This window comes from Etheostoma cragini, chromosome 13, assembly GCF_013103735.1.
Source record: "Etheostoma cragini isolate CJK2018 chromosome 13, CSU_Ecrag_1.0, whole genome shotgun sequence".
In the NCBI taxonomy this organism is placed as follows: domain Eukaryota; kingdom Metazoa; phylum Chordata; class Actinopteri; order Perciformes; family Percidae; genus Etheostoma; species Etheostoma cragini.
The window spans coordinates 4,527,632-4,539,731 of NC_048419.1; the positions used below are offsets into that span (position 1 = coordinate 4,527,632).

Consider the following 12,100-nt stretch of genomic DNA (forward strand, 5'->3'; position numbering starts at 1 on the left):
CCGTCAGAGCGCTAAATCTTGTTTTGCAGTGTTGGGCAGCAGCTTTAGTAACTCTTTCTCAATAGCGTTGCAATTTCTGAATCAAATAGTTTCTCGTAGCTTACCTCTTTTATTGACCAAACAGTTTGGAAGCATCCCACAATCTATATAGCTATACATAAATATACATATACTGTACATATGTATATGCCGACAATGAACCCTCCGACTTGGATACATTTCATATTTCAAGCCGAGGAAAGAGGTGAGCTGAAAAAGACAAGGCAAAGTGTAAACACCTAACCAAAGAGGTTATTATAAGCTCACAGAAGGTGAAAAGTCCTGGCTTAGAGGTTTATTACCAGTGTCACTCCACTCAAGATTTGAGTCGCGCATGCTCAGATGTAAAGGGTTTACGGCATAACGTGTCCTACCCGATTAGAGTCGAGTCAGACCGGCTCTGGTCTAGTGCAGATGTTAGTTGCGCATGCTCAGATTTAAACGGTCAAAAGCATAACATGTCACACTGACATTTATGAAATCCATAAAATAATAGACTGTTCTCATTACAAACAATGACAGATGATGGGAATCGTTTAAAAAACGATTTAGCTATCTATGGCTGTTTGATTGCTAACGTTAGCTAAAAACGCCATTCAATTGACACCGTTTGTTGTGTTTGATTGCTAACTTGCAGCCAGCAATGAACAAACTTCATTAAGTAGGTCAATTTTTAATGTATTGACATTGCAAAAATTTCTCGTTAGCATCTTCTATGGTACTTGTCGCAAAGTGACGCGTGTGTAACTCACATCATCACGCGTCGCAAAGTGATGCATGCGCAACTCACTTCTGCACTCGACTTACATGGGGGAGTGACAACCCCCACCATGTTGACTGAAGTTGCTACACTCTCAACATGACTTTTGTCATCAGTCTCAATTGAGAGCAGCTGAGACAAGCGCGACACTTAGCGGTAAAATTGGGAACACCGGACCGGTGTTTGGCATGACATCAAACCGGTTTTCAAATGTTTACACCGGCCCAAGCCTAAGGTATGTCAGAGAAATTTTATAGCTAAATGTACACACATTACCTTGCCTTGCTGTCTCTCATACCACTAGACACTAGCCTCTGACTGTATACCCGAAGGTAAGACAGCAGTCACAATGTAAAACAACATGTAATACTATTAGATTGAAGTTAATATGTCCTGATAGCAGTGATAGTATCGATTTACTGTGATTTTTCATGTTTAAATTCACAGCACAGAGTTGGGCTAGAAGTATTTTCTCCCTGTTATTCTCTTCCATTGCCTAGACAAACTACTACAGCTTTGTTTACATTTGCATTTGTCGTATAATTGTTGTAGAGCTTGTCCCTGCTTTTTAACTTGCATGGTAATTTACACACAGTCCCTACCCCACTGATGCAAGTCACTTCCTCTCCCTCTCTCTTTCTCCCTTGCTCTCGTTTTCTTTCTCCACCCAGCTGTCGATCAGGGTACATGAATTCTGGGGCAAATAAGAGAGAGGGAGACGAAGTGTGAGGGAAAGAGAGAGAGGGAGAGCAAAAGAGAGAGAGAGGAGGAGGAGGAGGTAAAAAGGCAAGACATAGTAGGACAGACAGTATTGGAGGGCAGCAGTATACAGTAGCATACTGCTGTGTTGTGATTATGGAGTGAGCATGGAGCAGCAGGAGCAAAACAAGTGGAGATGGGGATACAATGAGGACACAGCTTGGCTTCATGCCTGATCAATAAAAGGTAAATTAGTTCAAAATCTGAGCATTAGAAAAAAGGGCTCATTTACCAGAGCTGATTTGCAGAACTGACCGCCTGCAGGATCCCCTGAGTTTGAATTCTACCACCAAGGGATTTGAAATATGAAGACAAAGTCACTCTAAACCTTGTGGATCTATGAGGACAGAAAATTGAAAGCAGGAAACTAGCTTCTGAAATTTTGGACTCAAGAAAACAAGACATCTTGCAGCAGGATCAAGCAAACACTAAGGTATGCCGGCTGAACAGAAACACATTAGGTAGCAATTGTTCTGAAACCAGAAAAGCACTTTTACTATGTCCTGATCATGTAAAAAAGTGTTTGGCAGTGCAAGAGCATGTATATTTTCCCCACAAAGGGGAACTTAATGGTGTTTTAACAGGGCAGGACAGTTTTCACTTAGCATTAGACGGTGACAACAGACATAGGTCACTTGACTGAGCTTAAGTAACGTTAGATGACACGACAACCAAAATAACAGTCCCTACAGATAGAGCTGCGAAAAATGTTTATTTTGCAATTTTGACAACCCTGGATGAAGGATGTTGACGAGGATAAAAAAGAGAAAGGAGTGAAGGGAGCCTTGTCAAAAGGGGTTTGCATGACATTCTTGTCAAGAACACACTGCAACTACTGAACACACTACAAAAAAGAGCCATGAGAACAGTTCATAAAGCAGGATCTTATGATCACACCAACTTACAGTTTTTACATTCCAGAGCTTTAAAGTTCATTGATTTAGATGAATTTCAAGTTGCACAAATTATGTATGAAGCAAAAAAAACAGACTACTAACAGGTAATATTCAGAATTTCTTTTTTTTTGTTATAATTTAACTGTAAATGCAGCATTGTGAAATGGTCCGTGCACAAAAAAAAAAAGGGATATATATGTATATATACACATATATTTACACACACACACACACATATATATATATATAAATATATATTTTAAGACAACTGTGATAAATATATAATATATCAGATGAGATATAATTTTGTGTTAAATGAAATAATAATATGAATTTACTGTGTTATGGAAAAAGGTGTAGGATGAAATAAGTGTATACTTCTTTCTACTCCATTTCAGACATGTCTGTGTTGGCTAATTTTACTTATAGTTTAAGGAATGTTTTGGTTATTTAACTTATTAGTAAATTTCTTTACTGTTTTGTTGGGTTTATTTTTAATATGTCTGAAATAAATCTCTTCATTTATTCATTCGTTCATTCATTCCTATGTTCATACATTCATTCATAAATTAACAATGGCGAACACAAAGACACATTCACACAGTATTTTTTGTGTATCATGCGCCATTGCCCGTCCATGTGCAAAAATAACACTTCGTCACCCTGTCGTCAACTACCAAACTGTTGTTGCGTAAATCCTTAAAATCACCTCTTGCACACACAAGAATACTGAATAATTCATGGGTGGCATGGACACACACACACACACACACAACACACAACACCACCTCTGTAAAAGGGTTTTCCATTTTAATTCACACAAAGCATGATGAAGTCTATAGTATCAGTGTACATATCATAACAAACGTTATGGACTCTTTCCAATGTGAGCTGAATGTGGAGGACAACAGAGTGGAAGCTGATTGCTGTGACAAACATTTCAACGAGACAGAGTTCACAGGAGCTAGCTTTGAATTTTTTTCCACAATAAATTTTTTCTTTGTGCTGTCAGAAATTAAGAGGGGATCTGTGCGTGTGTTTGAAATGCTAATACAATACAGAACACACAACCTCCCCTTATTAGCAGCATTAGAGTACCATTCCTATTTCTTATCTGGCCACACTATGTCAGGAAAGTTTAAAAGTGAGAGCATTATTCTTTCCGTCTTATCTCAAATCTGCAATTGATTTTTGACAACCTTACAACCGTTCTCCTTCATTTCTGCAGCACTGAAGCAGTTTCTTGTCTCAGTTCTAGCTCTGTGCATTGATTCAACTTGTCCTGCTTACTCATGGATTTCTTTCACAGCACCATCGCAAATGCCTCTCACTGTAAACTTGTTCCTCTTTTACTTTTAGACGGATGTAATGGTGTGGAAACACTGCCACTCTCTCGAATAATCAGACTATTGAGTCAGCCAGACAAGGGATGGGGAGACGAGCGGCTGACCTGACAACTCCAGTTCCAGTTTTAGGTGTCCCTGCCCTGTTTGGAGTGCGTGGTTGGAGGACAACAGGAGGAGACAGAACCGGAGGAGTCCTGCTGCAAACGTGGGGACCTCAGTGCAGCGTTGGTGTTCAGACGTCCCCAGGGATAAGCAGACCATCCGCCCAGCACAGTGGACAGCTAACTGATACACTCTCGACAGCATCAAATATCATTACTCAAACATCCAACAGCTGTATTACCAAGGAAACGGAATACAAGGATGTATCACCTTTAACAAAGAGTGACAAGGAGAAAAGGGCTACTTTAAAACAGAAAGGTGGGGAATCCAAGACAAAAAAGGAAGTGACTTTCAAAGCACTTGGAGGTGAGGCCTCTAAGAATGTGGCCTGCAGTCAGAGGAACAGTTGTGAGACTTATTGCTATGCCAGGGCAATCAAGACCAACCCACACTTTGCAGGGAAGATAACCAATGTCAGGCCAAAATTGAAATCTGCTGCCCGCTACACCAACGGCAGTGTGGTTGATTCTGAGGCGATAGGTGGAATTAGCGTTCATAACGATGAAGCAGAGCCTGTTGAAAATGCAAACAAACCTCGTGTAAGAGACCAAACCAGACTGCAAGGTCATTATGCAGAGCGGTGTGGGCACACGCTGCTGTTATCTGCTGCTCGACCTTTCGGTATGCCACAAAAAATATGCAGCCATTGCGGTGGCAGACAGTCTGTAACCACCAGACTTGGGACTTTGGGGGAGAAAAGCTCTACTGCTGATGCTTGCCTTGGAGAGAAACCATTTAAGTCGGCCCTCACCGCGCTCTCGACTACCACACATTTCCAGATGCCCCTTATTGACAAAAACCTTAAGCAGGGCCATCATGAATTCTCAGAGAGCATCACAAACACAGACAAAAGGACAAACAATAATCCACAATTGTTCTATTTTAACAAAGAACTAAAGTATGGAAAAACACCACACCCAGCATGCCCAGTGCACTCTAGGAGCAATTTGGTCACTTTGTCACAATCACAGGCTGCCATTGATGCAACATCCCCTCAACCCACAACTATCATACATGCTAAAACCATCACTGTTACTAAAGCCACTATTGAAACACGACAAGAGGATGCCAGTTTCAAATCATTCGCAAAACCATCACAGGACAGTAAGATCCCTCGACCGACTAGTCTCATGTTGACTCCACAGATGGCCACAGCTACTAAACCAAACAACCCACATCCACAAAGTTATCCTAAGCACTTTAAAATATCCCAACACAACTCTTCGCAACATAATGTCCCACAAAATGTATGTGGGGGTATAAATGCCACACCTGAACATGCTCTGTCGTCACCTTCACACACATTCATTGCCAGTACATGCCCTACAACTCTTAACACTGCACCGATGTCCACTGAAAGTATACTCGCTAAAGTTGCAAATGCTCGACATGAAACACACAAAGCACAAGGAAACATAGGAATAAATACAATTTATAGGCCCCAAATGATACCTAAATCTCCCATCTCATTGCTGACAGCCAATGCATTAGACCCCATTCATAAAGTGGAAACAACTGCACAGCCTACATCTGCAGGTCCACCACATACCTCACGCGATCCAGGTCACACACCACAAAAAACGGCATCCTTCACTGTTGACAGCAAATCACCAGATAAAGCATCTTCAATTGACACTGTAATGGACTCAGCTGGATTCCCCACACCACACCCAACAACACCACACCGACTTATCAGCGCTGTTGTCCAACAGAGCACTTTGAATCATACATCTAATTCAGATCAAAGTACGCGTACTAGCACTGAACATAAATCTGTGACTCCACATATTGACCAAACTCAACGGAACTCAAATTCTGAACCTCCACTTGGCGTTTCTACAGCATCCCCAAACCCATCACCAAGTGCAGCGAAACCCCTGGACTCAAAAGCTAGGTTGCCTTCAAGTGCAACTCCCAGTTCCAAATCAACATACAGCAGCACTCTATACAAAAATAAAGCCCTCAGGTACTCCTCAATCAATCAGAAAAATTATCCTCCCACAGCCTCCACCTCTTTATCTACATTGACAGAAAACCAAAGTCATGTCTGTGCATCAACCTCACTTCAATCAGCCGACACAACACAACACATCAAACATAATAAGGTGCCTCAAGTAAATCAATCCGATCACAGACAAGAAACACACAGCAGAACTCAAACCAGTAATGAATCGGGCGTGAGCAATGTTTTTAATCAGGAAAACTCCACAACCCCGGTTTCATTATCTGAGCCGCTAAATGTGTCAAAACATCATAACAGAGGCAGTGATGCGAGCCCCCACTATCCTCAACCAACCACTATTCCTAATACTGAATCACATACTGATAAAAACAAATTCAGTGGTAATCTAATCAATGAATTAGCTGTGCATGAGTCAAATGACCATGAAAATTCAAATCTGTCCCAGGTCACCAACCTTCAGAATTACATTTCCCTAATTAAGTCAAGCAGCTCTCGTCCGCAGGGTTGCATAAACAAAGAACAACAAAGGCGTGCACATTATCAAGGGTACACAGAAACACAACATGAGGGACACTGTGCTACATACCCATCAGTAAAAACACCCCAAGAGACAGATTCAAAAACAGAACAGTTTGCTTTGGGTGTATCAGTCAGGCATGCAAATATTAAGCTGAAATCCAACGCGGATAAACATACACTCCCCAATTCTTCAACACCCTCTGCCAAAGCACAAACAAACTGTGAGTCCACTATCTCATCACTGGAAAACACTGCTGCACACCCCGTAATCAAATTTTCAGTCCACCAAAATTCTGATTCAGATACTTCATCACTACCACAAGCACACACAAGTCCAGAGCTTTCATTCACTTCTGTAGCCCCTTTTAACAGCAAGGGATTGCCTTGTACGCACACAGGCCCTGAATGTAATTCCATATTGCCATCATCAACAATGCACTTGGCATCCCTGGCCCGCCTCCAGTCCTGCGTGGCAGAGGCAATCGTCAAACTGGATTCAAAGTCTAGCCCTGCTCCCCCTCCGTCGGGCCCAGAGGACACCAGCCTGGCTCACTCCCACCCAGCTGCTGCAGCCCTGTTGCTGCCTCCGTCCCCACAGTGCTGCAAATCAGCAGCCCTACAGCAGAGGCTCGAGAGTGTGGAGGCCAGCCTGGCAGCCAACAAGGACAGGATCACCACTCTGCTTAACATTATCCGTGACCTGGAGATGTGCCACTCTCACAGCAGCGGGTAAGAGGATGTTGGAGGGTGTGTGTGTGTGCGTATGTGTGGTAGGGCAGGTGAAATGATTCCATAGTGTAATAAGGTTTTACTTGTGTGACTAATAGACTCGTTAATGAATTATTCCATTATTCCTAAACATTTACTTTATTGTTTATACAAAACCTGTAGGGTCTGATATGAATGAGCTATTAATATACCCTACAATTAGTCCAATACAGGTATAGCGGTTTGCAAGAATCTGGCCTTCAACATTACTTTTAAAGCTGTCCTGCAGTGCTGACCTTTGACTTTCCAGTCACTCATCACTTGCAACAAATGAAACCACTCGTGAAATTTGCAACAATTTGGCAAACTGCAGTGATTTACATCTAAAAAAAACTTTTGCTTGTGTGTTTGTGTAATCATATCTTTATGATAATGCATCCAGAGTTGAGTGGATGGGTTACTGTGATGGCAATAACAAACCATTTACATTTAGAAAAAAAACTGCCTGTGTAAATACTATTAGTTTGCACCTGGGGACACTCTTTAATGTAGATATATGTTCTTAAATAACCAACACAGCACAGATCAGTTTTATATTCCACCCTGATTTGTTTGTAAAATAACAATGACAGATTCAGGCCATGCATGTTTGTCAGAATTTTTTTGTTGACCCGTCATCCTGATTCATTGTGCAATAGTTTTGTGTAAATCATTTTCCACCAAACGTAAACTGTAAATGGCAAAATAGTTTAAAAAAAAAATTTGGCCAAGTCCTAGAGTTCATTTAGTTGCAGCAACTGCCGCTTGTAAGTGCCGCTTTGTAGAACATTGACTATCTGCTGACATTGAATCAACATCCACATGGGAAATAAAGCCTTGACAAGAAACAAATTGTACCATTTATTACATACACTTTAATATGACAAGTTGCACAAATACCTTCTACAGGCATACACACTGATAAGATGAAGCTGGCTCTGTGGCCACTGTACATATGCCATAAATCAGGAATCATAGTGGGAAGATCTGAAGACTTAACATTGTTACAAGTTTGCAAAAAGGTCCATGGTTGTGTGGCTGAGTGTGACAGAAACCTACTTGGGCATTTCAAGAGGGCACATCTCGGAGATATTTATTAAGTCGTGTACCTCTTCTGGGACAAATAACAGGAATTAAAACCGCCTTCTGGCAATGTGTCTCTGTCAATCAGTCTCATCCACTACAGAGCTAATAAGTTGTGACTGCCTCCGAGGTCATGTTCCAGAATAACCAACTCCTAATAACCATCTGATGTCTGACACAATGCATGTTATATAGCCCATCGCTGCCAACAGCAGTCTGAATGGAAATCCGACATAGAGCCTAAGTGGAGCGCTAATTAAATGGTGAATTTGAAAGGATGAGAGTTTTGGAAGTTGCCCTTATTTACTGTACCCAATTGGATTTACTTTCTTTTATTGCAGTCGGCGATTTTACAAAACTGGACAGGACCTCAACAACTGCTCAACCTGCCAGAAGACTGCTTGTATTGTCTACAGGTAAGATAACAGTGAAATTACCAATTTTGCTTGCATGCAGTGTTTGAAGTAATAAGTGATCAGAGCAGCTCCAGAATTCAGCTCTCGCCGAAATAGAAAACGACGGTTTTAGAATATTATAAATATAGTATGGCGTCGCCTCGTGTTGCTGCTTTGAGTTGATTATAGGCTGGATCAGGAAGCCGTCTTTAGATCAAATGAAAAATGTGTCTGGGGTTGAGATATTGAGACGTGAGATATTTTCAAGAGGATATTAAGAAAGCAATTACAACTAAATCAATAAATTAGAACGGCACTAGGCATAAGAGACATATTACAAACTGCAACAGTAACGTAACATAACATGGATTTCAATTAATTCACTTTACTTAAAATTTGATGAATGTACAGCACTGGGACTATGCTTCACTTTATCCGAGGCATATTTTAAAATATAGGTTTTATTTAAAGTTTGTCTTGGCCTTGAGACACACAACTCAATAAGGTTGAGCCCATTTGCCATATCAGGTGCCAAGCCGATTTTTGCCAGCCTGTCCACTCCACTTCACTGGAAATTAATGACATACTGAATGGGCAGCTTACTAAATGAAAAGCTCTGTGCTGCTCATTTGTTTCTCGCCCGGAATACAATACAGATACGCATTTCTCTCTGAACAAATCATAAATCTTTTGGACAAACTGTCCAATTTAAGCACTGACAGTGTGTGATCTATGTCTCAATCTATTCACACAGCAGATTAATGGAGATTGAGATGAACTCTCTAAAATCCAAACTAGCAAAGAGGAAGTTGTTCCCAAGCAGCCTGCAGCATAGATTCATAAAGATTTATAATGATCACTCTACTGGAGTCATTTTAGCATTGTTAATTTGCATACAAGGTGATTTCATGTCATATGGATTTACATTTAAAGAGATGAGGATAGCTATGGCAGAATTGATCTTAAAATGAGATGTTTGGCTGTACATGTTTCCACATTTTGCAGCTATTTTAAGCCATTTTAATTTAAAGGTAAAACACGTTCATGGACATCCTTTTAACACGTATAACAATTTTATTTAAGCTATAGTGTACGAAGCCTCACCGTGCAATAGTGGTTAGCTCTAAAATCCCAACTTTGATCTCCGTTTGCACCCATCAGCTGAAATGTTGCATCAGTTGGACGCAATGGAAAAATAAAAAACAATTCTTCCAGAAACACTGTATTTGAAAGGAGGCTGAGAAATCTCATTCTCACCATCTTTTGGAGAAAAAATGCCTCAACTTCTGCAAAGCAAAACCTAAAACCTTTATCTTGGAATGTTCAAAACATTCGTCTTGATCCACTTATTTTCAAAACCGCTTTTGCATGACAAAAAGATGTTACGTAAGTTGATTTGCTGACTGGTGTGTGTTAGTGTGGGGTCCTTAAAGGCCAAGTGGAAGGGAAATATGAACAAGACGTATGTAACTTCAGAAAAAAAAGAATAGGCTGCTGGGTAATGTCTTCCTGCCTGAACCATTCAAGCACTCTGAGCTTTGACAAGCGCAGAGCTTCCCACATAAGTAACACAAAGTGAACTGGAGCTACAAAAGCTTGATGCATAATTGAAAAATAATATGGTAATGCAGTAGGATCCGACAAAACCTAAACATTCTTTGGCAAGAGCTGAATTTGACACATTTTTGTATCATGTCACAATTGTGTTTTTTTGGGGGGGATTGGTAATTTGGTGCTGCATATCTGTCTATCCAGTGTGGAGTATGACTTCAGGCAGCAAGAAGGACGCTTCTTGGAGGTTTTGAACCATGCAGAAAGAGGAAATCATGCTTTCTCCATGCACCTATCTTCGCCCCTGAACTTCAGCCTGCTCAGAAATGTCATCATTAAGAGCTTAACAAAGTCAAAGGTGAGAAGCAAAAAGCTGTGTAAGACCCTGTTCAAATGGCCGCCCAGGAAAATCCAGCAAGTGTAGACCTCTCAACAAAGCCTGTGTGCTGTTTAGTAGCCAATCGCCTGTGTTACAAGTGACCGGCAGAAGCCTTTGCAGAGGACTCTTACGATCCCCTTCCTACTCATAGAATGAGATTACTCTGAATTAGGCTCTTACCCAGTAGAGTTCCACTCTCATGCACATTGTCGAGGCTTATGAACATCATTTTGTACTCTAAATTGCCCATAATCTTTGTGACTGTCAGCTAGTATCATTCATAAGGAAATCTTTATTTTGCGTTTGAGAGTTAATGTTATTTTGTTTTCAACACGCCTGCTTAAGAAAGGTAGGGCTAACAACAGACACATACTTCTTAATCTAATTTTACACATGATTTTCTGTTATGCACTGATTGCACTGTTATGATTAATGCACTCTGAGTTTCAGTTGACGTTACATTTTCTCTTCAATGGTCCCCTTTTTCTGCTTCTCCTAAGGGCGCTTTCACACCTATAGTTCGGTGGACGTGGTGCATCATTTGGTTTGGTTTGCTTTCACACTGCACGTTTTCAAACGCATCAAACACTTTAAACAAATGTCGCGCAATCGAAACGGTCGCTTGTTTATTCGACAGACTGTCCAAAACTTGCCGACGCTTCTGGTCTCTGAAGTAATGGAGCAACGCCAAATTTACAGCCCAGTCTCATGGCAGTTGGTGAAATGGACCGCGGATCGTGTCTCGGCGTTGTTGTTCCCCAGAGCAGGCTGCTGCAGCCCAATATCATGGCAGTTCGTATAATGGTTGCGTTCCCATTTTGTGGGGACCACCACGAAATAAATGAGAAAATCGTGTCCCTGTTGACGAATGACGTGACCATTTTACGAACTGTCATGCGACCAGTTTGAAATTTATAACGTCTTGGGCTTTCTGGTTCTGCTTTGTTGTTTCTAATATTTTAGAAGAAGGCAAACACTGTGAGCCGCTAACAAATGAGTGATGGAGAGAGCCAATGATGTGTGTCGTCACACAGACGACCACCGATGTGTGGTCAGAACAGCTTATGGATCGGAAATTTATCATCCCTTAAATCAGACACAAGTCTGTTAATTGTATGCAAGGAGGAAATTATAGGCTGGTAAATGCATTGTTTTTGGTCCACTCTCTGTATTCTGGTCGGATCGCGTTCTCACCTAAAGTGAACCAAACTGCAGTTCACTTGAGCAAACCGAGCCCCCCCTTTTATATGCAGACAAGAGTTTGTGTGTTTGATCCGCACCAGAGCCACAATGGACCGGACCATCCGACCAAATGTTCCAGGGTTTGTTTTAAACGGACCAAATGAGGTAGGTGTGAAAGCAACCTAAGATTAAATGTACAGTACAAAACAAGTTTTTGAATGGAATTATTTGGGATTGCAAAAATAAATCTGAATTTACTGACTGTTTGTGTACATTTTTTCCAGAGCGTCGTTTATTTCTGAATGCTAAACTTATCTTA

General features: G+C 41.1%; 1 protein-coding gene across 1 annotated transcript; it reads left to right on the top strand.

The window, feature by feature from the left end:
* The first annotated feature begins 1,519 nt into the window (after window positions 1-1,519).
* LOC117955819 (mucin-17-like) lies at window positions 1,520-11,272 on the top strand. The gene is made up of 4 exons (XM_034890539.1): window positions 1,520-1,991; window positions 3,814-7,173; window positions 8,616-8,690; window positions 10,425-11,272. The coding sequence occupies exons 2-4, from the start codon at window positions 3,884-3,886 to the stop codon at window positions 10,642-10,644; spliced, it is 3,585 nt and encodes a 1,194-aa protein (XP_034746430.1). The 5' UTR covers window positions 1,520-1,991; window positions 3,814-3,883; the 3' UTR covers window positions 10,645-11,272.
* Window positions 11,273-12,100: the final 828 nt, after the last annotated feature.

Bases quoted from the DNA above. Each gene is read 5' to 3' on its own strand.
- LOC117955819 (XM_034890539.1), top strand. From the start codon at position 3,884: ATGGGGAGACGAGCGGCTGACCTGACAACTCCAGTTCCAGTTTTAGGT. The intron at 7,174-8,615 runs GTAAGAGGATGT...CTTTTATTGCAG, and splicing joins TGCCACTCTCACAGCAGCGG to TCGGCGATTTTACAAAACTG. The intron at 8,691-10,424 runs GTAAGATAACAG...CTGTCTATCCAG, and splicing joins ACTGCTTGTATTGTCTACAG to TGTGGAGTATGACTTCAGGC.